General features: G+C 23.1%; 2 protein-coding genes across 5 annotated transcripts; one reads left to right on the top strand and one right to left on the bottom strand.

Annotated features, from left to right (window-relative positions):
* The first annotated feature begins 1,000 nt into the window (after nt 1-1,000).
* LOC114122438 (neuropeptide CCHamide-1-like) lies at nt 1,001-13,188 on the top strand. Of its 4 annotated transcripts, none has more exons than XM_027985099.2 (6): nt 1,001-1,198; nt 6,531-6,587; nt 11,720-11,752; nt 11,874-12,066; nt 12,131-12,239; nt 12,756-13,188. In XM_027985099.2, exons 1-6 carry the CDS (start codon nt 1,120-1,122, stop codon nt 12,762-12,764), a joined length of 480 nt encoding a protein of 159 aa, XP_027840900.1. In that variant the 5' UTR covers nt 1,001-1,119; the 3' UTR covers nt 12,765-13,188. The 4 variants fall into 4 exon arrangements, with proteins under 4 accessions (XP_027840900.1, XP_027840899.1, XP_027840902.1 ...); XM_027985098.2 differs by having other exon boundaries at nt 11,717-11,752; XM_027985101.2 differs by lacking the exon at nt 6,531-6,587 and having other exon boundaries at nt 1,005-1,198.
* LOC114122447 (chaoptin) lies at nt 13,181-27,257 on the bottom strand. Its single transcript, XM_027985110.2, has 17 exons — nt 26,854-27,257; nt 22,986-23,262; nt 21,595-21,765; nt 21,238-21,511; nt 20,748-20,964; nt 19,939-20,351; nt 19,657-19,876; nt 19,344-19,568; nt 18,973-19,278; nt 18,797-18,907; nt 18,237-18,740; nt 17,976-18,170; nt 17,613-17,897; nt 17,425-17,550; nt 16,627-16,743; nt 16,302-16,537; nt 13,181-15,325 (listed from the first exon to the last, which is right to left on the bottom strand). The coding sequence occupies exons 1-17, from the start codon at nt 26,854-26,856 to the stop codon at nt 15,037-15,039; spliced, it is 3,969 nt and encodes a 1,322-aa protein (XP_027840911.2). The 5' UTR covers nt 26,857-27,257; the 3' UTR covers nt 13,181-15,036.

The raw sequence follows: 27,257 nt of genomic DNA, 5'->3' as shown, positions 1-27,257 counted from the left end.
TTTTATTCTTCCATTATAATAAGTTGGGAACATATAGGAGCTAAGGCGATTTAAAAAATTTAGTAATTAATATTTATAATTTTGAAAAATGGTCCAAGTATAGTAGATACTATCCAAAATCTATATATAACACTATTTTCAAAGACTATTACTCTTAAAAAAAACATTTTAATAACCGAGATATTCAAAAGATATTCATTCAAATTTTAAACTATGTATAAAAATTATACGAGTATATCAAAAAATATCCCTTAGATTATTTACAAAAAAAAGGGGGAATTCTAATTTGAAAAACAGATATTTGAATTACCACAGGACACTTCCTAAGTAGTATAAAATATCTCAAAAATTGTATATATGTATATGAATTCAGATATATTTTAAATCTATACTTAATAATTATAGACTGAGTAGGTATGAACCCATATAATATTTTTTATTATTCTTTTATAGAATAAAATTCATCTATTTTTTATTTATTTATACCAATAACTATTTTTTACATGTTCCTTAATTTTTCCTTAAATTTTTTTAATAATATGTTATATTTGTTATAATCATAAGTTATTATAATTATAATAATAGTACCTAAAATAAAAATAAATTAAGCTGAAGTTTATACAACGTATTTGAATACAAAATGTATCGTTTTAAATTTTTTAATTAATATAAAATGGATTTGAAAAAAAAAACTTGTATGTACGATTTAATATTATAATATTAATGTTTTATACTTTCAATAGTTTTCATATTATATTTTAACAACATAACTAATTATGATGTCATGTTACTAACATACTTGTAAAAAAAATATATACAATTATCATATTGAAAATAAACAATTATTCTTTGAATCACTTTATGAATAAAATTTTGATTGAAAATTAATAAAAATATCAAACACGGACGTCATAATATACTTAATCATTGCGTAGGAGTGTGTTTTTATATATAAGCATCTAACCATCCATGCACCTTTTCGGTATAAAATGGGATACAAATGCAGGGTAAACTCTTTTGACTGCCTCAGTTAACGTGTGGCAGCCGTAGGTAAACTTACCTCTCAGACTGTGTATGAGCAACAGGTGAGGAAAATACATCAAGACCACAGAATACAAAATGCATAAGTCTTTCATTAAAATATATGTTTTCGTGTTGATTATTTGGGCTGTGGAAAAATCTGATTGTAAACAAGGAGGTAAATGTGTTTATTTACTAATTATTAAGTATGTTTAAAAAAATAAAATAAGAAGAAGAAGTAAATTTAGTTTAATTATTATCATACATATATTAAATACTATGTATGATAAATAAATGTATAAAATCGTGATATATTATTTACAATAATTATTATAATAGAACATAAGGATTTTTTTTTTTTAAAAAACTAAACTATTAACATAACTCCTTTACATGCATTTGTAACAATATTATGTATTTATAATTATTTTACGATAAATTAGATCGCACATCCAATAATAATAATATTTATCTCTTAAATAAAATATATTATTCAGAGATATTCTAGACCTTGAATACTTTTTTAATTAGATATTTATATTTATCGGGATAATATACTTTTTAAATATCGAAATCCTAAATTATGAAATAAAAATTCTAATTTATATAGTATTCTTATTTTAATAATTATTAATGAATGATTTTTTTTTTTTTTGTTTTTGAAATTATACTGATTTAAACAAAACTCAATTCCAAAGTAATGTATTTTAAATATTATGTTAGAACTAGGATTTAAGTATATTTAAATATATTTAAAACAAATAGAAATGTTTTGTATAAGTATTAAACAATAAAAAAGATATTATATTTTTTTCGTTAACTTATCATTAAAACGATGCATTCGTTATATTTCACAAGCTAAATATTACACCAAGTCTTTTTTAGTAAAAAATACTTCATAAATATATTATACATCTAATAAATTTTTCTACATAATACCTATTCATTCAATATTCATAACATGATATTTACAAATATAAAATAATTAAATATCATATATTATACTGATTTAAATTGAATAATATATTTTACTTATATTATATTATGTTATATTATACAATATTATAAAACCAAAATAATTCATAATAAACATTACTATTACATCCGGATAAAGTTTAAATTAATAATTTAATATTATATTTTAATAAACGCTCAAAATTTATTGTAAAACTACTTGTTAATTTGAACAAATAAATACTAATACAAAATTCTATCCTTCTTATTAATGAAAAGACATTTTCCATTACATACAAATAATAAGAACATTAAATCTATTACACGAGCATAAACATTTAAATACCTGCCTAAATTTTTGATTTATGTACTGTAAAATATTATAGAATGATTGATTAACGAAAATCCATTAATATGTCAAAAACTTCTACAAAATTTAATCAAAAAAAAAATATCGATTAAATTGTTCAGAAAATATCTAGAATGTCGAGTTAATAAAATAATACCTACTTAATATTTTAATATTAAATATGTATTATAAAATATATTGAAAACTTATGTTTTTTTATTTTCTAATTAATAATTTATACAATTCTACGTAAAAACGTAATATACCTACATGATATGTATTTTAGTTGATAAGTGTCTAAAATACTATTTTCTCGCAAAAATTAGAATTTTTGCCAGTTTAAAATACTAACATACATGTTGTTATTGATCTTTTACTAACAAAACTATGAAATAAAAATAATTTATTAAATTTAAAGGTTTTAATATTTCTAACTAAAATATTGTTTATAATTTAACACATACATATTATAGAGTTACGCTGTTTTATCTGAATTTAATATAACTGTTTTAAACGACCAAAGCCAAATTAATTTTCCTCCACAGAAATATTGTGTGATTAAAAATATTTATACAAAATCGTCACCAAAAAAGTGACTGCATTACAAGAACAAAAATAAATGCATGTTTTTTTTCTTTATTATTACATTAACAATTAACTAAATTAAGCAAAAATCAATTTCCACTTATAGTTATACGTGTATTAAAGGATTTAATTAATATTAAATTATTGAGTTTGTAAGAATCTTTATTGAATTATTATTTATTACACAATGATTAAATACGTATGTTTTATACGATATCAGTGAATATAATAAATATTTAGATTATGTGCTATTTGTATATATTAAATACTATAAAATTTACAAACAATGATCATTCGGGAATTCGGGATCAGCCATAATCAGACATATTTTTACTCTATTGTGGTAAATAATTTTTTTTGTGAATTTATAAAAGTTAGAAGTTTAAACTATTTCATTTTTTGAATGGATACGAATATTTTAATCATTTAAGCGTTACGTAACAATTTTTTTTGTTTCAAAGTTCAAATCCCTATATAATCCAAAACATTCCATGAATGTCAGGTTACGTTCGTCAAAATTCTGTATGGCTATTCTAAAACAGTTGCAATTTAAAAGGCCAAATACTAAATAGTATAGTTTACAATGAGTTTGAAAGTTTTGACACACAATTGTACACAATTAAAATGGTTAGGTTTGGTTGAACTAAAGTATAATTAGATAGATCGTTGGGGAGTTACATAAAAAAATTAAGAGTATAATTTATTCTTTAAAAGTGCAAACTAATATTGATATCATAAAATCCATTAAATAAATTTAAAAGATTACGTGAATCAGAGTCAGAAACTACTGATAGGATAAATACCACGAGTACCTAGATAATCTATCCTTTAGGGTTTTAAAGTACCGTAATATACATCCAAAAGTTGTTGTAACATGTAAACAATAAATAAGCGATTATTTTAAACTAAAAATTTAAATTTTTTATAGATATAATATTTAATATAAATTATTATTGTCGTTCGATAATTATTCATTTATTTTGTTAAACGATAGGTGCAAGAACATCTAATATCAAATGTTGTGATGTCATTCATTACTATTTATTAATTAATAGAATTATACTATTGGTCAATTGTCGACCCCAACTTATCTCATCCGTCAATAAATCCTATCTATTGTCAAACGTCTACCTATTTATTGACCATTTATTTATTATTACATAATCTCAACATAAATAAATATATATATTTTACAAATATTAAATAACCATAATATGCTTCAAATAAAAAGAAAAAAGAAAAATTGAAGCTCTGACACGATTATCACTCCTTTTACGCTACTCACAGAAGTGTTTGGTACAAGATGGTGTTGTACAAGGTACTATCTATATTATAAATTTTAAAACAATAATTTAAAACTACGAACTGCCATCATAATTTAAGTAAAAAATTTCGGCTTTAAAAAAAAAAAACAGTTTTATCGGTAATATTCCAATAATAGTCAAAATACATTAATATATAAGAATAATATGTATACTGTATAGTGTATAGCATATCTTTTTGCAATGTATTAATCTAAAAAATAATATGTAAGTTAAATGATACAACTGTACATTCTTATTTTGATTTATTATTTTGTATCATTATATTTATTTTATTTCAACTTAATTCAACACTTACAATTATTATTAATCATTATATTGATATAATCAATACTTATAAATATATAAATAATAATTAAGATTGCATGAAATTAGTAACCTAGTCTAGTTACAATAACACAAACTACTATATAATAAAACATAGTATGATCATAATTTTTTTAAATAAATTTATACTATCTGTATAAAATTTCCCGAATTTATTAAAATAATGATGGTATATTAATATGTATTAAATTAAATAATTTTACACAAAAGTAGAATATTTAATAAAATTCAATATTGGTCAATTTAATAATATACCTATGGACTTCAATACACCTATAATAAAATATATTATATACATATTTTTAACATAATACTATTTATTATTAACATTACTGATAAATATAACACGTAATAACTTTTCATAAGTTTGTTGACTTTCAATAGTTCACGTCTGAAATCGATTAAGATCGTTTTCACTAAAAATAAATAAATCATTCATTTTTATCACAAGTAATTTTTTATTGAATACCTATATGAAATAAATAATTCCTCTATGTCTTCCTTTCTCTCTTAAATTATTCTAATATTATTAATACCTAAATGTTTTAACAAATAAACAAAAAATACCTTTAGATTATTTCATAAAAAAGACATTACTCTATCAATCAATGTCACACATTTTTAATATCATATAAAAAATAAAATTGTTAATTACTGTTAAGTTTATACAAAATATTTTGAACGTTATATATAATTTAATTTTAAAAAGTTACTTGAATATATTAATATTAGATTGATATGTTTACATGTAAACGTTGGCAGTGTTGTTTATGTGTATGTAAAAACATAATATTCCGTTAAAATTAATTTTTTTCTTTATAGACAGTAAGTTACATATTCAAGAAGACGTGGTGATTGTTAATATTATTAATTCTGACTGTCCGAACTATGATTTGATTTCAAATTATATATTTAAATACTACAAGTCTATGTAGGTAATCACTTTTACTTCAGATATTTTTTAGATTCATCTACTTTTCTTTTTGCAAGATTTAGAATAAGTTTAGCATTAACACAAAATGTATTACAATCGTTTTGTCAATTTGAACTTTTTTAAACCATAACATGTCTTAAGTGGTCTAGTATCTACTTCTATTTGTACCATCTACCAATACACACTGTTCTCCTTTTATATCAATTTATTTGTACATGTGTCTTTATTTTTTCATTTAGAAATCGAAGACCAATTAATGCTTTTGACTATTCTTCTTTAATTATAATAAAAACGCGATTTTTCGTCTAAGGTGCTGTATAATATATTATTTAAGTTAAATTATAACATTAAATATTATCAATTATCAATTTATTATATTCTAATTTCTCAATATTATAATATTATTATAATATTATGAATAAAAAAAAAGTGATAATAACAATAAATTATAAACGTTTTTATAAGCGTACTTACATTGCATAGTCTTAAGGGACTTAGTCGACAACCATAATTAAAACATACGAGTCCCAATGTGGTTAAATAGATTACAGCATTAAATCTAAATAAACTTTCAGGATCAACTTTTAACATTTAAAAAACATCTAAGTTTGTTCATAGAGAAACAACAATATAATATATAAATATATATATATATATGTATTAATTTTAACAACAACAAATTTTCATTTGATATTTATTTTGTGTATGACTAAGTGCAGTTTTTTTTTTTTTTAACAAACATGTGATAAATTTTCATAATTCTAAAATTATATCAATTTATAAATCTAATTTTTATCATTCGAAATCATTAAAACTGGTTCAATGTTAATTTATTCTTCATTTTGTTAATATTGAATAATAATTAATAAGATCATTAATTTTTATATCACTCGTGAAGTATAAATATTTAAAGTAACCAATTATATTTTCCTATACAAATTGTACATAAATATTTTAAAATAAAAGTCCTAAATTTAGTTTTAAAAAAAAGATGGTACAATTAAGAGCTTAAAAATACTAAAATTTTCGTTTACTGTAGATACAGGTCATCAGAGCCAGCTAATGAATGCTGAAGATTTCGAATTTTATTATGGAGGTAAGAAAAAAAACGCAAAATGTATTATGCAATATTTATGATAAAACACGTTTTCTAAAATAATTTCGATCACTGCACCGTAGAAACAATTTTACATTTATAAACTAAATCCCAGGACAAAACTAAAATATATATTTTATTATATCACTGTTTGTCTTTTTTTTTTTTAATTAACACTACTTAAATATTATTAACACCTAATTATTTTAATAAATACACGAATATGAGTTATTGAAATGTTATGTATTTTTCCTTGTAAGGTAGACAATGAAAAATTATATTTTTAAAAATAAATATTTTGATATTACGTATATTATATTTATTTTTAATTAATAAATAGTATATTGTTACCATAATTATGCATTTAGTCAGCAAGCTTATATCAAAAAGTCTTCACCTATTCATCATAATTCACTTTTCTTTTGTATTTTTAATTTCAAAAATATATAATAAAATGGTTTATTTGTATTATAATTATTATTAGTTATTACTAAGTTAACACTACAGTGTTCCACTAAAATTAAAACTTAAAAGTAAAAACACTAAAAACCCATTTTGAATTATTAGAAGTATTAGAAGTATAAAGTACTATTTTTGTAATTTAATACGTTCCAGAAAGATACAATTTTTGATGTGAAATGGTACTGTATACAGCTTGGTTAAAAGATTTTAACCTTTTATTAAATTAAAATTTACATTCATTACGATTAAAAAAATATACTATAATATAAGTAAATATAGGTAAATATAAGTTGTCTTTGTATGCACTTACACTTTAACATTAATTGTAGATCATTGACGTTCATTTAAAAGGTATTTTTTTCATATTTTTTATGAAAATAAAATGTTTTTATAAAGAACATGTAATTAATTATAATAGATTATGTAAGCCTTCATATTTATTTATGTGATTTTTCTCTGTCAATACACTGAAATATATTTTAAATCATTAAGTAAAATCATACAGAAGTAAAATTTATTTGTGGTGTTGAATCTAAAAAAAGACGTTAGGTTATCGTACTACGACGATCGATTTAGATGAGTGAGCATATGTTAAAATATGTTTTATGTCGATTAATCTTGTCGTTGTTGAACTAATTCAATTTTAGCGTTTATGAAATAAACCTTCCCGATTAGGTACAACTAACTCTTTTCTAAAAAATAAAAAAAGAAATGTTCAAGTTAAAATTTAAATATGAATGAAAAAATCCACCTAAAAAATATATAAGGTGGGTGTTTTTTTTTTAAATTGATATTAATATTATATTATGACATATTATTATACAAATATTGTATTATATTCTTGATGATACAACTTTGCTTGTTTCTTTTAGATATTAAACAATAAATAAACAACTATACATTTCATTATCATACAATATACATTATTTTTTAATTATGTATTATTGATCCTTGCATGCTAACACTTTTCTCCATCACAAAGTCAGGCTTAGAATAGTAAATATAATATATGTTAAATTGTATGTATATTTAAGAAAAAAAATTAAAAAAAAATTAACAAATAATAACAATACGATGTTTATTAGTCATAATAATCAAACAAAACAAAATTGAATTTATTAAAATAATTTTTAAGATACCTAGTAATAGAATATTGTATTAACAACATCAATATTATTGGTACCTATAATATAACTCGTATTTGTTAAACGTGATGTAACGAATTATTTGGAGAAAACACACAATCGTGGTATATCTCTTGTATTATGTTATAACAGGTAGTTAAATAACATTAAAAGTTAAATATTTGAGTGATAATCCAAATGTTTACACGATAATAGGTACACCAGTAATGTTCTAATGTGTATTCTATCCATAATATAAGAAGTATGAGTAGTTTTACAGATAACCAAACAAATAATACTGCTGAATGCTGATATAAAATCGCCCTAGACAACTAGTTATTTTGTAGCTTCATATACAAGAAATAAAAGAAATTGTGTAACTAAAATATAATTACATAAATAAGATTAAATGTTTGCTTCTGAACAATATATAGGTTACGTTAACATTAATAATAATGAAAATATGTTTCAAAAATAGTATATTATTTCTAAACTGTTTGTTTGGTTCTGTACAAAAATTATGAAAAACAACTAAGTTTTTGGATAGTAAATAAATATACATAAATTAAATTAAAAAGATTTTATTCTATATTATTATGTATATAAAATTTGAAAGAAACATGATATTAAATAATTTAATATAATATGAACATCCATTTTCAGAAATTTTGACACTACACAAACTTATATCGAAGATTTAAAAATTGAATTCGTTTTTAATAAATATTTGTTAAGATTTTGAGGAACAAAAAAATATATAGATACCCATAATACTAAAAATTACAGTATTCTTTATTATGTATTAACTATTAAGAATAACAATAAAATAATATGATTACGAAAAAAAAATTTAACGATTTTTCTCTAAAAAATCTTAGACCTTGTACGTTTCTTCCTACAATAAAACTTTTTTAATGTCATTCATCAAATAATATAAATAGTATATAACATAATAAAACATTTCCTACAAAAAGATAATAATAGTTTTCGCGAAATACTTAAATAGTTAAAATGTATGTTGACGTAAAAATATATAAATAACTAGGTAGTTTTTGTAACAAGGAAATGCACTCGATTTTTTTATTACTAAGTTATCAACATTATAAATTCATTAAAGTAGATACATCGTATTATTAATTACGATTAATGCTAATATTATGATTATGATTTTTATTGATTTATTTTATCCACCATTAAATTTATTTATTTCAATAAATTAAGTACAACATTTTAAATGATAAAATAGATAATATAGGTAAAACCATTTATATAGTTTTTCATTAATTGAAAATTCTTACCATTATTTTTATCTAAAACATGAATATTGGATAACTGGCACAAATACCGAAGTAGGCAGTAGTATATTATTATAATATACTTTTATATATAAAAATATAAATCAGGAAATTTTGTTTGCTGAAAAGTAAATTTATTGTGTAGTATATCATCACTGAGTTGGTCTATATAGTTGAGATGTACAATTTTTAATGAATGATAAATCATTGTGTATAAAAAAAAATAATAGAAATATAAACGAAGGGAAAAAGGTTAATTATCATTTTCTATTTCTTAGGATAGTTCATGTTATATATTATGTTATTAATTCGGTAGACTGAATTAATTTTGAACAAAAACATAACATATTGTAACTTGAAATAAAAATTTATAAAGTCAAATGTTTCTAATGTCTTTAAAAAAAGAAAAAATATTTTTAAAATATATAAAATGTATTATAACATCTAAAATATGTTAATTTAATTATTTTGTTAAAGTTTCGTTTCTCTACCAATCAATATTCCTTTATGAATTACAACAAAAAAGACAAAATCGATTTAAAAGATATTTTTCTAATTTTGACTAGTAGGTAACAACTAGATCACATTTTGTACCAAAAATAACCCTCAATGTTGAAGATTGAAGCAAATTGTCTGCTTTTAAACGTGATGATAGACACACAAATAAAGAAAAAAACAACATCGTAAAACCAATACATTTCATGTTCCACTCAAAATCTAAAAAAGTATCTCCTTTAATTTCACTATTTGTACAATGTGTCAATGTAACAATATATTTCAAACCTGACTTATTCAATATTTCATGAAAAAAATAACCTTTTATTTTCTTTGGAAATGAATTTATAATCCTTTTTTTGCATTCATCTCGAAAAAACGTCCCTGATCAAATTTTTATTGTAATGTTTGGTTTGAAAATATATTAATAATTTTCTTTTAGTTTAAATTCAATAATTAAAACAAAAAAATTAAATTTTTTTAAAAATTTAAAAATAGACTGGTATTTTAATTTTAATTTTAAACTGAGTTCAGCATTTTCATTCTGAAAATTTACTACTATTTTCTATGCGTCTAATTTAGTCTCACAAGTCACAACACCTAAGAGATGTACTTACTATAAAAATTTGTAATTTTTTTTCTTTATGCTCATAAAAAAAATAATAAATATTATTCAAAACAGTTTTTTAAATGTATTATAATATTAGCTCATACATACATTTTTTAAGGAAAAAAAAATTTATCCAATATTTTATTCTAAATATTTAAATATTCATTTGATTTGAGGCATTTGTTTTCTTACACCTAGAAGTACATGTATTCATCAAAAGTGTGTCACATCGTTTAAAACTAGATAATAATAATTTTTAATGATAAAATCATGTTTAGAGAACAATGGTTAAATTCAATATCATTATATACCTAATATACCTATGTCCTATATGTTACAATCCCTTCCAAATCAGTCAATATTTGTTGTCCCACATTTAACTTCGTAATCGATCTTTAATATAATAAACATCAAATCAAAAACCAAATATAAACTAAATAGTCTACTCATTACAAATATGTTATTTATAAACTTGAAATTAAATACAAATTGTAATTTAGACAGTTTGTATTTTTATTACACTTTGGAATATATTAAAAACAATTAATAACAAAAAAATTATTAAGAAATTTAGACTAACAAAATTTTTTTAAAAAAAAGGTCTGATTGTTATTGAATCTTTGCTTTCAAATTTTAAAACACTCGCGCCCCATAATCCAAACTTATATGTTTCCTCCTGAATCTTATTTTATTGAATTATAATAAAAGTGTAAATAATACTTATGATTTACAATATAGTTTTTAATATCAAATATTTATTTAAACTATAAAGAATTAATATTTTATATTTATTATTATATTATTTATTGTTAAGTATAAATGTTATATCATATTTTGTAATAACGTATATTTAATATTTATCACGTTGTAAAATTTATTTTTAAAAATAACAACGCAATTTACTTGATAAATTATTGACTTTTGTGTACAATTCAGGGATCAAAAAATTTGTATAACAGTTATAAAAAGACTTTTTAAACATTTTTTAATAAATTCGAGAAAAAGCTAATAAAGTAAAAATTAAACAACAACAAATATTAATCAGTCGAAATTTATATGTGAAATAAAAGTCAGCTGTTAAATTTGATCCCTGTACTTGCATTATACTTATAATATATCATTAAGTGACTTTTTTTGTTACAGCAGCATGTTTAAATTATGGTCATTCGTGCTGGGGAGGTAAATAATTACATACAATTAATCATAAAATTAAATTTATAAAAGTACATTTTATAATAAAATAATTCTGAAAATGTATTCATGATTATTACAAATTAATATGTATTTACAATTTACATAGCTCACGGAAAACGCAACGTGGATGGGAAAAACGATCTAGACACTTTGTTAAGATATCGAATGGCTTTGTTTAAGAAATCTGTACACAAAGACTCATCTATGGATCCAAATCCAGACCAATCACAAGAAGACATGCCAAACTATTACAATATTTTCAAACATTATTCGAAAATAAATTCAATGAAAACAAATAAGTAACAAAATTAAAATTATTTTAATCACAATATCTAAATAATATAAATTTTATCTATTGTATAGCGATGACACCATTGACACCTGGAACGTTGAACCGAGCAATCACTTACCAAACGGTAGGTCATACTACGAAGATCAAGTTTTAGATCCCAGGATTGAATATAAGATAATGGTAAGCTTCATTTTTAAGGGCAGTGGTTTTGGGCGAGTCTCATAATTTTAATTAAAAAATTAATAAACCGTTTGGGCAAATATCATGCTTTATACCATTTGGGAGAGTAAACTTATTTTTACTTGTGAGACCAAAATGCACATTTATGATGAGCAAGTGGTTTTATTTTATTCATTATTAATCAATAATCATAGTAATATTATCGTAGGTATATATTAAGCTGTACATTGTATGTGATTTTATTTTATTATTTTCATTTTTTAATTGAATAATCATTACTATACAGTTTATAGATTAATAATGTATCTATAAACTTATTCATACTTATTCACCTCAAACAATATTTTTAACGGTTTAAACACTCACCCAAACGGTAACTTTTCTCCCAAACAGACCACAATTGTGTTGATTCGTCCAAACGGTCTACGCCCATTTGTACGCTTGAAAGTTATATTATAATTTCAATAATTTTAAAACCTATCGAATAAAAATTAATTTTTGTGTTTTTTTCCACAGAAAATATAGGCGAAGAACTATCACAATTTATTCTATAACATTAATAGCTAATACTTGGAGAAACCGGAAAAAAATAATATTTCAAATAATATGTAACAACAATACCTTTTAAATGTCAAAATAATGAGGTTATTGAAATTTTGGTCACATATTTTGATTTAAATACACTAACCTATGAACAACGTAAATGCAAATATTATTTATATTTTCTGATTACATTTTAAAAAGTTTTTGTTTCTTTGTACTAAATAAGAATTATGCATTTACTCGTATTTTTATTTTAAGTATAATATGTAACAAAGTCTTACTTATAAACATTAATTATTTGCTTACAATAATATAGTTTATTAACAAATAGTAAAAATTAAACCTGTAATACAATACTGTATTTTAAAAATGCTTCCAATTCCAAATAAACAAAATCATACAACAATTGGTTTTTATTTATTTGCTTAAAATTAAAACATAGCATTATTTCAACGAAGATTCAAGTTTATAGCATAAAAACTATATTATCATCTTGTTAAATGATATTATAATCATGACATCAAATTTAATAGACTAAAGTAATAAATTTAATTTTTAAGTAAACAAAACCCCTTTAATAATTAATCCCGTTTATGACCAATATTGTTAATTAAATACATATCTCATATTTGGTTAGATGTAAAATGGTGGTGATCTCTGAGGGGAGTCTAAAATAGGTCATAAATCACATTTTAACTGTCGTACTTCATTCTTTAATAAAATACTTTAAGTATTACATATTCAATATTATTATCGACAAATATAAAATAATATTGTTTGGTTAAAACATTAAATTTAAACTAGCAAAACAACTTTAAAGGAATAACGGTTAAATAATACATATTGAATTTCAATAAATAGGTACAAGCTGATAAAACAAAACTAATCTTAATAGTATTATTTTATATATAATGAAAAGTAATTGAATACAAGTATGTGGTAAACATCATTCATTAAAAATAAAATAATTTTTTTAATTATAAAAAAAATTATGTAATTGCAATATAATGCAAAATCGTAAAATCATTTATGATAAATAAATAATTTAACAAAATAAATAAACATTAAATTAAAAAATAATAATTTTAGTACAATAAATGAGCGACTTTTTTTAGAAATTAATATGAACAGTTTTAAGTATGGCAGTTTTCTTAAGAGTACATTAATTTTATGTTTAGGTGTAGAATTATTTTTTTTTTAAACAAGTGATTGTATTTTTCTGATTATATATTGAAATTAATAACAAGTATAATTTATTTTTGTTTTAAAAATTATAAAAACATATTAGTACAAATAATAATAAATATATTTAACTTTGTATACAGTAAAAAATGCTGGTTTTAACGATAATTACTTTAACGTTAAGTTAATTTTTTTAATATGACATTAATCCCCAAAAAATTATACAACTAATCTAGGAAAATAAACCTCAAAATCTAAATTGTATTGATAAAAAGCTTTTTTGGAAGTACTCTGCACTTTATTAGGTATTTTACTTATTAGAACATAAATCATATAGGTATTTGTATTAGCTTAGAGAATTTTTTAATATACATTTTTTTATTCAAAACTAATCAATTGCATTACTTAAAATACGAGTATATTACCTTCAAAACCCAAATTGTTATATTAGATATTTAGATCGCATATTATTATTAATTTTTTTAACGATAAATTCTAAAAATATGATAAGTTGAAAGTACCATATTACGCAAATTAGAGCAACGCTTTAATACATACGCTTTTTGTATAACCATGGAATTTACATTTTTATATCTATATTTCACAACATGATTTAATAATATTTAAATTAACTTAATTGCTTGAAATATTAATATTTCTCGAATAATAATATATTATTATTATACAACAAATTAAAAGATTCTTTTATGTTTTATTAGTTTTATTAGATCATATCTACAGTATACTTTAAGTACCGATTGATAGTAAATATGATAAAATGTGTTATTTCATAATTCATACGAAGATAATGTCATGAAAAAAAACCAAATATTAGAGTTAATTTTAGTAAAATGCATAACTAAGTAAAATAGATTAATCTCAGGTTCACAAGAAATCTAGATTTAACTATGTTAGAATATTTTCTTTTATTTTATGAGTAGATTTAATTTACATAAAAGCTATCTGAAATAAATAATAGTTGTCTTATATTTATTATAATATTTGATATTTCAACGCATGTTGTTAGTACCTAATCTCGTAAGATTTTTTTTTGTTAGTTTTATTCTGTAAGTTATACCATTATTATGTATGCCGTTATAACAAGAATAATAGTAATTAAATGTGATTGGCATTTACCAGCTGCTCCCCATCCACATTCGATGTCATTTTTAAAAGCTTCAGATAGTGGTTTTTTCTTATCTGCACAAGCAGCTATCTCAAGATCTTCATCACTGATGAAACACGTAGATTTACTAGTTGAATAGTGTTCGACGTCTCTGTATCTATTCGAAGGCGCTGTTGACGGGTCTTCATCATTGCACAAAAATTGACGTTTCTTACGATGCCAAACTTCCATCCAACTATAAACATAACACATACAGACAAAGCTATATAACAGGAGAGACTAAACAGTCGATCGCGGACAATTTTAAAAATCAATCATGTTAGAATTTATTTTAAGAGCCACGCGCCCTAAATATTTTTTAATAATTAAAGTTATTCAATAAAAAAAAAAATTTTCTATGGAAGTCGATCCTCAAAGGTGAAGTATATTTTTAGTGACCAAAAAAAGGTTGTCCACCCCTGCTATATAAAAATCTCAATTCATTAAATATTGAATAAGGCTTTTTAAAAAACCAAAAAAAACCGTAGATTAATTCCAAAGAAATTAAAATTTGAAATATCGTTTAAGCTTAACTGCACTGTCTGCTAAAAGTATCAAAATTTTAATATACCTACACTTACTATTTATATTCACATATACTCTAATAATATTATACAATGTGCTTTATAATATTGAAGGCATAATTTATTAATTATTATGAATCAATAAAATGGAATTTCAAAAAAAAAAATAGCAAAAACTTGTTTCTTTATTTTATACGTATTTATTAATTATTATACGCTAAAAACTACTTCAAATATACCCTGACACCATATTAAAGTTTTGACGTCATATCTCTCCAAAATGTAACTTTAAGCCTATTTAGCCATTTTGTTAATCCAAGCTTACAAGAAATATGTTATAATGTTGTATACAACACAATATTATTATGTACAACTCTACACAAAAATGCTACTTTCAAATGCTCAACAAAACGTTTCGTCTTATACACAAACTTTTGTGACTTCGCTGGTGGTCAAAATGATGACCTGTATATTTGTATATCTTATACATTAATATTTTATTATTTTATAAAGAAATCTAAAATCTAATTTATTAATTGTTTTTATGAATAAGTTTTATATTTCAACATTAATTGATTTAAATATATTAAGATTTTCTATGATAATGTTAATAAATAATAATGTAAATTAATCATAATAAAAAATTACCCGATACTACAATCACAAGTCCATGGGTTTCCAGATACTTTTAGCGAAGTTAAAAACGTTTGAGCATGATGATTTGGTGAAGTATTAGTGGATGGATTTCCTATAGATTTCAATGAATTATTTCGAATATCTAAACTAATATTTCTCACAGTTCCCATGTGCCGAAAAATGTCATTTGATATTGTTTCCAAACTAGTATTGAAAATTGTCAAATTCAAACTTGGATATCTCAAACCCTAAAAATAATTTTCTATTTATTTAATTAGAACACTTAATACACATATAAGTCATACAATTTACAATCGTTCAAATTTAATTTTCTTACCTGAAATACATTATTTAATGAAATACCATGTAAAGCTTTTCCACTAATCGTAAAATTTCTTAATTTATACGGAAATAAACCAATAAATTCTTTGCCCATTCGTGATATCTTATCAACCTGAAACCAAATAATAACATACGGTTAAAACAATTTACATAATCATACCTAATCATTAATAACAAATTTCGTTAATACCTAATATCATATGTAAAACAAAATATGGACATAACTTATCTGATTTCCTATACATTATGTGAATAAATATATTAATTAAAGTAAAATCGATTATAGGTAAATACTTCATATAGCTACAATAAATTAATTACAAACTAACTATAATATAAACAGTATTGAGTATATTATGTATAATGTTACAACTTTTACATGCATCAGCCTAACCCAAAATAGGTTATAAAAATATAGATTAAAAATTCGATAATTATGTTTGTCATAATTATTATATCTACTCACACTGATATTTATAAAATATTATATGAAAATTATAAGCCGTAACCCTTTTATAGTCTTAATAAATTACTGAATTATATGTACAACAATTAACAAAATTAATAGTTCAATCCTTATTTACATGCTTGAACTACTTGATTAAAGATGCTAGCCATTAATATAACTCCAGAAAATAATTCTTTTTAAAAAAAAAAAAAAAAAAGAAATAAATTATTTATATATTATACTTAAATTTACTATAAATTTTCCGTAGTAATTTTAATAGTTTTTTTATGGTAACAAACTATGGTTTATTATACATCTTTACTGCGACTAATAGTCAATACTTACTTTAAGATTCAAATTTCTAAGAGTATGAATGTCAGATATTACAGACGGAATATTGAAATCCTTGATACCAACAAATGTACTAATTACTAGTGTTTGTAAAGATGTCATTTTATTTAAAGCACCGGTCTGAAAATAATACATAGTAATGAAAATAAATATATCATTTTTTTCAAAATAATTTTTCTAACCTCGAATGATACTAATGGCATATAACTTAAATCTAAAGTAATCAACTTCTGAACGCCCATATTTAAAGTGCTATTATTCAAATCGTAAATATGATTATTTGATAAATTAAGGTTATTGAGCTCTGGTAAATTCATAATGATAGATGGAAATCCAATTAACTCGTTGTGACTTAAATCTAAATACCGCAATGATGATAAATTAGAAGCTCTATCTGACCCAATAGATGATATTTGGTTTCCAGATAAATCTAAATTTATAAGAGATGGTAGTGGCAATTCTGGTATCTAAAAAATATAATATTACATATTATTATATAAATACACTAATAAAAGTAATATAAAATAAAATTATAAAACACTCACGGATGTTAAAGAAATATTTTTAAGTCTAAGATGTTGAAGCGACTGTTCAAGGCCTAAAAACATACGACCTCTATTTTCAAAACTCAGTGCTTCGTTATGACTTAGATCAAGATAAGTTAAACGAATTAAACTTGCAAAATTTGAATCTTCAATATGTACCAAACGGTTACCAGCAAGATTTAACCGTTTTAATGACTAAAAAATAAAAAATAAAACCAATCATTAGATTAACTTTTAATAATAAAAATTATTTTTACTTACTTTAAATCTAGAAAACATTTCAAAAACAGGTAATGCTGTTATTGTGTTAAAAGATAAATCCATATCACACAAAATGCCCGCAGAATGTGCGCTAAATGACAAAACAGGCATACGAGATAATTCGTTATGAGCCATGTTCAGTACTTCTAAGTTATCTTCACTGAAAAACATGTCTGGCAACACCCGAAGTTTATTATATGAAAAATCAACTAATCGAAGTTCAGTGAATCCTTTAAACAAATCATTAGGTAAATCTGCTAAATTATTATGAGATATCATGAAAACTTGTAGTCTTTTTGATGCTTTAAAGGAATCAAATCCAACTTCAACGATTTTGTTATGTCCAAGATCTAGCCATAATAGATTATTCAAGTTCCCAAACACATTTCTAGACACTTGGTATAGATTATTAAAAGACATGTGTAAATAACTTAGGCTTGATTCCATTGGAGAGAAATATTTGTCTTCTATGCTTTTAATGTTATTATACGAAATATCTAAAACCTAAAAAATAAAAAACCATAATAAATAATAAATCCATTTTCTTTTTTTTAATTTACCCTAATATTTGACTGTATATAGAGGTCCTTTGTAGAAGCATTATAATTAGATGATAGTTTTGATAAGAGATTGTGACTAACGTTCATACTGAAATATGATAGCATTCCAACCTATAAAATAGTAAGAAAATTTAGTAAATAAAAGGTTTGGTTATTTGAGTTTGTTTTTGTATTACTTGATCTAAGAATGTAAAGTCCACGTGTTTAATATGGTTATAAGCTAAATCGAGTTCTTGTAAATAAGGTAAATTTTGGAATGCTTCTATTTCCAACTTTTCAATTTGATTCCCTCTTAAAATTAACCATCTTAAACGCTCTAAATTGGTAAAAGCATGTCTTTCAATGCGACTTATTCGATTTCCATCCAAATGAATCTTTCCTAATGATGGCAAATCGTCAAAAGATCCTTCTTCAATTTTTTTTAAAAAGTTGAATGACATATAAATTTCTTCTAGATTATTATGACTTCCTCCTTGTCCACCCTAAATAAATCAAAATCATAAAAAACTTAAACTACCTACCTAATTATAAAATAGTTTATATCTACTTGAAATGTCCCTTTGTGCAAAGTCTCTATCATGCAATCTTGTAGTTTCAAAGTTCTTAAATTTGTTTGAGAGTGAAAACTTGATTCTCGAAGATATTGCATATGATTATTGCTTAATTCCAAATATTTCAAATTATTCAGATACCGTAAAGCTTCCGCTGGTATTGGTTTAAACGTAAATGCAAAAGCATGTGACATTTTAAGATATTGCAAAGAATGTCCAATCTACGTTAAAAATATAATTTTTACTTGGAATAATTTAAATTTTAATTAAAAAAACTTAATTATTATAATATTATTATTATAAATATACCTCTTTAAATGCATCAGAATCTAATGTGCTTATCGTATTTTCAGATAAATCTAAATATTTTAGTCCGTGGACATGCTTAAATGCATGTGCCCTGATAACTTTTATATCTGATCCTGTGATCTGAAGTTCCTCCATATCAATAGTAAAATTCATAAACATATCTGGTTCTAAAGATGATGTAGCCATCTTTGATAGAGAAAGCCGGCGAAGATATTTAAAACTAAAATATATAATAAGATAGTTAATTAAGTGTTATTTCAATTTAATGTTATTTTTACATACCCATTAATGGTTTTAATTTGAAGCGGACCATTATTCCAACCTGAAAAATCGAAATCTTGCAAAGAATAAAATTCGTGATGGTTATTATCTTTTTCTTGAACATTTTGTTTATTATCTTCATAAGCTACGATTTTTTCGTTTGTTTTTTTCTTCTCATTTGACTTTATCTTTTCTGATATCTCATTATGAATAGGAAATAAATGTTTTATCTTATTATCTCCAAGTCCTAGTTTCATAAGCATGTTAAAATTTTGCTGTAACTTCCTAATAGGAAATTCTGTTATGTTATTATTTGACACATCCAATGTATGCAAATATGTTTCAAGGCCTTTGAATGCTTCAGATGATACATTATAAATGTCACAATCGATCATAAATATCTCTCGAATTTTAGTGTTTTGAAATGCTCCATCCTAAAACACTGACAATTATTTAATTGGCCAATACACAGTACAGTTTAAAAAATACCTACCTAACAAGTATCTTTTATTTTACAATAATAAAATTTAAATTTTTCAAATTATATCTAATTAATCAATGAATTTTTTTATATTTTATAATTGAAATGTTAATAAACACATGGAAACTTAAAAAAATAATTCGCATACATTTTAATTTCATGTATATTTAGATTTTTATTATTTATCTATAGTTTACTACTAAAAAAATCAAAAAAGAATTTTTTACGTTTATTAAATTATTTAAATTTTAAATAATTATATTTTTAGTAGTACATATTATATTTTATTACATAAAAAATAGTACCTATATTTATTATTTATATTATAAAATATCAAATTTGTATTTACTTGAATATGTGTTATTGGATTTCCATTAAAGTATGTTTTATTTATAGATTCAAAATTCTGCAAACTTTGTTTTTCTAAAATTTTTATGTGATTGTATTCTAAATGAAGTTCGTCTAGAAGAAACTTATGTCTTCCACTACCTCGTGATGTTACTGTTAATAATGGTCCTTTTGTACTTTCAATTAAATTGTAACTAACATCCAAATACTTCAGAAATCTATAAATCATTAATTTTTAATTAATATAAATATAATATTATTAAAGTATTAATAAGGTTTAATAAACTCATAGTGTTCGGTAATTAACAGCTTAATAGTAAATGATAGCAAATATGTTTATTTTTCTTAGACCTGTTGAACAATTAATGCTACTATTAATTTTAAAATTCACTTTCGGAGATCAGAAAAATAAACAGCATCACTGATATTAAGCTAAATAGTAATTATACCTATAAATAACTGTCAACTTATATAAAAATCATTTAGCTTACTTCATCGCTGACGAAGTTAAATGCATATATGGAATATATTTCAACAAATTATCAGCTAAATTGAGTCTGTACAATTGCAATGGACCGTCTTGAAATGCATTTACATGTATTTCCGAAATCATATTACCAGACAAATCAAGGTTTTCTAGCGACTCAAGGCCATCAAAAGCCCTATGCGGCAAATATGTAAGTGCGTTGTTAGCAAGTTTTAAAACTTTTAGAGTATTTTCCAATCCATTCCAATCACCCATCTTTATCTCTGATATTTGATTACCTAAAATAATTATAGAAATAATATAATTAATAAATAATTTTATAATTCACAGTGGATAGTAAATTGTACACTTAAATGCATACCTGACAAATTTAGTACTTTTAATTTTAATAATATTCGTAATGCCCGACTTGGGACATAATTTAAATAAGTATTAATTAATTCCAGTTCCCATAATGAATGCTCTAATCCATATAATGAATCATCGTTTAATTTTGGCAATGGATTGTCTTGAATTGTCATCTTATAAAGACCTAAAATATATAACTGCATTATAGAATATAAATTATATTTATGTGTTTATAAGAAGGTATTTTATAGCTTATAAGATATTATTCACTGATTCATTTTTTAAAAACTTCTAATTTTGAGAGTATCGTCAGTTGATGACTTCTCAGATCCTATATCAAGCCTTCCTGTCAAATATTCTTCATTATCATTTAAGCTTATTTTACAAAACTTTTATAAGTTGTTAATTTTAAATAATTAATATATATATATATGTGTGTGTGTGTGTGTGTGTGTGTGTGTGTGTGTGTATACTTCTTATTAAAAAAATGTAAATGCATTTGAACAATATATAGTTAAATTTTTTAATTTCTGTAACGTAATAAATATTTTTCAATACTTTTTTTTCAAAGTTTTACTTACATATTTTGTCATCTAAGCTCAATAAGTTATAAGTATAATCTAACGTAAATTATAAGTAGTTATACAATATTATGTAGATGCATTCGTAATTATTAGTAATAATAATAATAATAATAATAAATAATTCTAATGGTAAATAAAGTATAATAATAAGAAAATAAAATAAAATTATTAAAATTACAATTATTGAGATATATATTGGCATGGGTATAGATAATAAATTAATTCCCATGGTTCTATACAGGTGACTACGTTTAAGTCACCGATGAGTAGATGTTCATCAGAAAAAATTTAAACTAAAACTAAAAAAAAAACAATAACCAATAACAATATTAGTATTTTAATTTTGGAGATTAATGATGGGATGACAATCCAATAAACACCAATAATTATTTACTAATTTAATATTTAATATATTATTGTGAAAATAATTAAAAGGAAATGTGAAAAAATATTTAAAAAAATTTCCTGATAAATAATTTAAAAATAAAAATACATTTAACACTAGTTTTAACCAATAACTAATAACCAAAAAAATATTATGGTTTGTTTTCAAATAATTAAAGGTTTTTATTAAATTTGAGATAGGTGTATCTACCTATCTATAGAAGTATCTATTAATTACCATAATATCAATACATCACAATATGTAATTTACTTAAATGTTCAACTCATAGAGAAATAATTGTAGGTAGGTGTTTAATTTTATACAACAATTTAAACACTGGTTTATTTAGTAATATTTACCATAATGTCAATTTGACATAAACGATTAATTGAATACGAGTGTGATAGTTAACAAATACCGAACGGAACAATTTACCAGTATTGACGAGGAAGTAAGGTTCTATGCTGTCCAAGTCATTGTTCCTAAGATGAAGTGTCGACAACCTAGATCGGTTGATAGCTGGTGGTATGCGTGGAAAATATACATCAACACAGTGTACTTCACCCAAACTGTCGTATGACTTGGTGCATGAACACAGAGGATTAAATGTACATGGCTGGAAGTCTTGCATAAAACTTTCAGCTCCCTTGCGAGACATCCATAATATCGACAATGCAAATACCATAAATGCATATCCCGTATTCGTGCCAGTCTGTAATGACAAAACAGTGGTTATTACTATATATGTCTATTATTTTAGAGTGATAAATGCATTAAAGAATACGCTCAATAGCATTCATGCATTAATGACATTTTAATAAGCGAATGTATGGGTTTCAAAATAGGTATGCTTTTATAAATAAATAAATGCAACCGGAAGTATTATATGTACGATCAAATTTTAAACAATCAAGTAATGTATCTCACTGTTGCACAATTCTTAAAAAATAATTGATGTTAAATGAATAATTAAAATGCAAAGCAAGGGTCATGCTATATTATTTTGATGACGTGGTCATTAAGATATTTTTTAATGGAGAAATTTAAAAATAAAAACAGAATATCACATGTTTAATTAGAATATCATAAATAGGTAGACATAAATGAAATATTATTAATATTACATTTATAATGAGTATAATATAATCATTAGTATAATATCAGTATACGCTATAACAATACAACGTTAATCGCTGTAAACGATTAATTTGATATTAAATGACAATAAACCACTTAGTTATTCATAATGTTTATTAGTACATGCTAAAAGTTGTACATATAGTTTATATCTGATGACAAAAAGAACCATACGAAAATTACCATTAAAACATTGGATGACACAACTAAAAATACAAATAAATAATATTATATTCAATTAATTTTCCCTACGTTATTTTATAACCTATATGCACTATGCAGCTTGAAGTCATGTTATTATTAAACACCCTAAATCATTCCTACCTAATATCTTAAAATATAACATTATATTATTACATAATATATTAAGACTACACAGATTGTAAATATCCTTTTTCTAATTAAAAAAACTATTTATGTAGTTTCGTTAATCCACAAAATCCAAAATAATGTACTATTCACTGCTTATAGGCGCACGTTTACTAAGGTACGTTAAATGGATATATGGCATTGATTCGTTTAAATTGTGTGACGTATACAGTCCAAGTACATTATTATTAATGACATAGTATTAAATATTTAGGATAGAAAACGAAAAATGTTATAAAAATACCAAACCCAATGGATTTGGCCGTAAAATTTCAATATAGGCCCAAAGCAAGTAAGTAACTTACTATACTATTATAGACTAGTCTTAAAAAAAAACAGCGTTTTATATTATTATAGGCTTATATTTTTTAATTACGTAAGTTGATATCTTGTGTAGGTTATTCACATTTATTTAATTTGGTAAAAAAAATTATACACCACATCGTAATGTTATAAAAAAAAAAAAAGGTAATTAAATCAATATTTTTGATATTAACTAATTAAAAGTTTAAACTTAATAAATATACGTTTTATTAAGCAACCACCCACGGCGATAAACTAACGTTGATTTGTTTTTTACGAGAAAGAACTCTTTTGTTAACTTTAGTTAATTGTTTTTTATCATACTCCTAACGTCAGTGCATAATACTTTAATACAATTATGAAGGAAAAATACACGTATATTTTATTCTACATTTCTACATGTAAACTCAAATACTTATATATTTATCTAATTACAAATTTAAAGAATTTAAGGTAGGCAATAATTTAATCAAGTCTTAAAACCATTCTAAAATATATTAAAATATTTTTAAATTCCAATCAGAGAGTAGAATGCATTGATTTTATAATAATATCTAAAGACACTTATTATAGTAGAAAAAATGATTCAATTTTCAACTTCAGTATATTTTCTGTTAAAAAAATGAAAATAGTTAGTACTTTGGGGGGTTAAAAGACACAAAAGCAAAAAAATTCCATTATACTTTTCTTAATAATTAAGTAAAACAAAAAAACTTAGATAAAACTGGAATTTTAACACAAAACTATAGTGTTTGATAAAATCGATAATCTTATTTTATTGTAGATAATTCAAAAATATTTTTCGTATGGATTTGAAACTTTTTCCTACATCGTTATATTGTAACACGATGAGCTTTTAAAAACATTTAGATTAATTTTATGCTATTGCCTATTTATACCACGAACCTATTCGCGCCGTTCTACGGTATTATTAATAGTAAAATAATTTACTATAATACCATTATTATATGAATATATCATAAAATATACTTATGTATTAATAGGCCGATAAATTATCTTCGTTTAGAATCGTTTTTCATATATTCAATGGTTTATCATCGAGTTCAAATTTAACATATAATTAACAGTGACTTGTTTAATGACCAGATACTGAGCAACACCTACTAAATACAACAAAGTAGTTTCCTACTCCTTCCCCCTTTTTTTTATTTTTAACCTTATTTATAGAAACATTTTTAATTTTTAACATAATCGAATTAAAAAACAAAATTAATTAAATTAAGTTATAATCACAGTATGACTATCGATCCTAACATAAAAGTAATTTCTATATATAACATTACGTACAAAATATTAAACGTTATGTAGATAGCTATAAAATGCTTTTAAAATATTTATGTTTTAAAATATGCATTCAGTAACTATACCCTACAATAAATAAATATGACTTACTAAAAAATTGTTTGGGAAGAAAATAAAATTGTATCAAACAATAAAAAAGATACAAATTTTCAATATATTAAAATTATTAAAATTTAAGAATGTTATAAAAACCACTTATGTACGAACTAAAAGGATCAAGGGGATCATCTTTCATTTACACACCATTGTCTTACAATACTAAAAATGTTTTATTTATTCGCTAAAGCTTCTTATGTACATTTTTATTCATTTATTCCATTATATTATTATTAAAATCTTTAAGGATCCTTATTCCTTAACATAGGCAAATAACATAATATTAAGGATTGTAATGTTTTCGTACAAAATCTAATAAAAAATTATATTATTATATCGTATTTTGATTAGGTATTAAGAATCTTAATTTATTTTCAAACTGATACAAAATCTTCACTGTTTTATTTTAAACATCAAATTTAATATATTTATAAATAACTCTTTATACGAATAACTTAATAACTACAATATTTCTACTATAGTATCAAATAATTTAGAATTATCAAACAGGGCTTTTTTTAGATTTGGCCTCAGTGCGGTAAAAAAATACTTTTAAAAATTATTTAAGTAATTATGCATAAAAATAAGTTTAAATAGATGCATCAAAAATCCAAAAACATTATAGGTACTTATATTTGTAAAATTTAACCATCTTTTGTATTCTTTTTTTTTAAATTGTTCCACTAGCGCACAAAATGCGTAATTATTTTGTTTTAACACTATACATGTCTGTATTTATTATTCGGTATTAAAAGTGTAATGTGTATTACAGATTACAGTTTAATATAATATTTACATGCAAGTAAAATTGAAATTAAATAAATCCAATCACAATTATAAGTGCAAAATTCAATCAAACGTAAATTGAAAGTTCCAGAATACATTTGAATATAAGTACCGAATCTTTCACTCAAACCCAAAACACACAAGTTCTTTACGTCACTAAGTTTTGAACATGTGAGACTATTGTAACGTATCGTTAATAATGAGCCAGAGGTTTTACATATTATTAGGTGTCTAAAATTATGGTTTTCAATAGGTGCGATATAGGTACAGGAATTGATATGTATCTCACCATGTTTCTTCTTTTTTGATTCCTTTTTTTTTATGTAAAACCAGATGCTAATAGTTCCCACTACACTCGCTCCGGCCGTTTACAGTTGATTTACATTTTTAGAACGACGGACGACGACAAAGACAACATAATAATCTGACTCGCCGACATGTTCCCGTATTGGTAAGCTAGTTAAACGCCGTCCGAACACACTGCACTGCCCGTCCGAGTGCCCGCGCGGTCTCCTATTACAAACGAAACAATAATTGACGAGCATTTGAAAGTTTTCTCCCAACCGATTCCAATATAGGATTAGCGATGATAATATATGTATAATGTAGTACAGTTATACAGTTATAGCATCGTGTACGTTTGAGTGTGCGTGCGTGTGTTCATATGTCGCGGTCCTTATATACAAAACCACC

Source organism: Aphis gossypii, chromosome 3 (genome assembly GCF_020184175.1).
Source record: "Aphis gossypii isolate Hap1 chromosome 3, ASM2018417v2, whole genome shotgun sequence".
Lineage (NCBI taxonomy): Eukaryota > Metazoa > Arthropoda > Insecta > Hemiptera > Aphididae > Aphis > Aphis gossypii.
This window is presented reverse-complemented; position numbering and strand designations above follow the sequence as displayed.

Bases quoted from the DNA above. Each gene is read 5' to 3' on its own strand.
- LOC114122447 (XM_027985110.2), bottom strand. The intron at 21,512-21,594 runs GTATGCATTTAA...TAATTATTTTAG, and splicing joins AAAAGTACTAAATTTGTCAG to GTAATCAAATATCAGAGATA. The intron at 18,908-18,972 runs GTAATACAAAAA...ACTATTTTATAG, and splicing joins ACTTTACATTCTTAGATCAA to GTTGGAATGCTATCATATTT.
- LOC114122438 (XM_027985098.2), top strand. From the start codon at position 1,120: ATGCATAAGTCTTTCATTAAAATATATGTTTTCGTGTTGATTATTTGG. The intron at 6,588-11,716 runs GTAAGAAAAAAA...TTTTTGTTACAG, and splicing joins TTTCGAATTTTATTATGGAG to CAGCATGTTTAAATTATGGT. The intron at 12,067-12,130 runs GTAACAAAATTA...TCTATTGTATAG, and splicing joins AATTCAATGAAAACAAATAA to CGATGACACCATTGACACCT.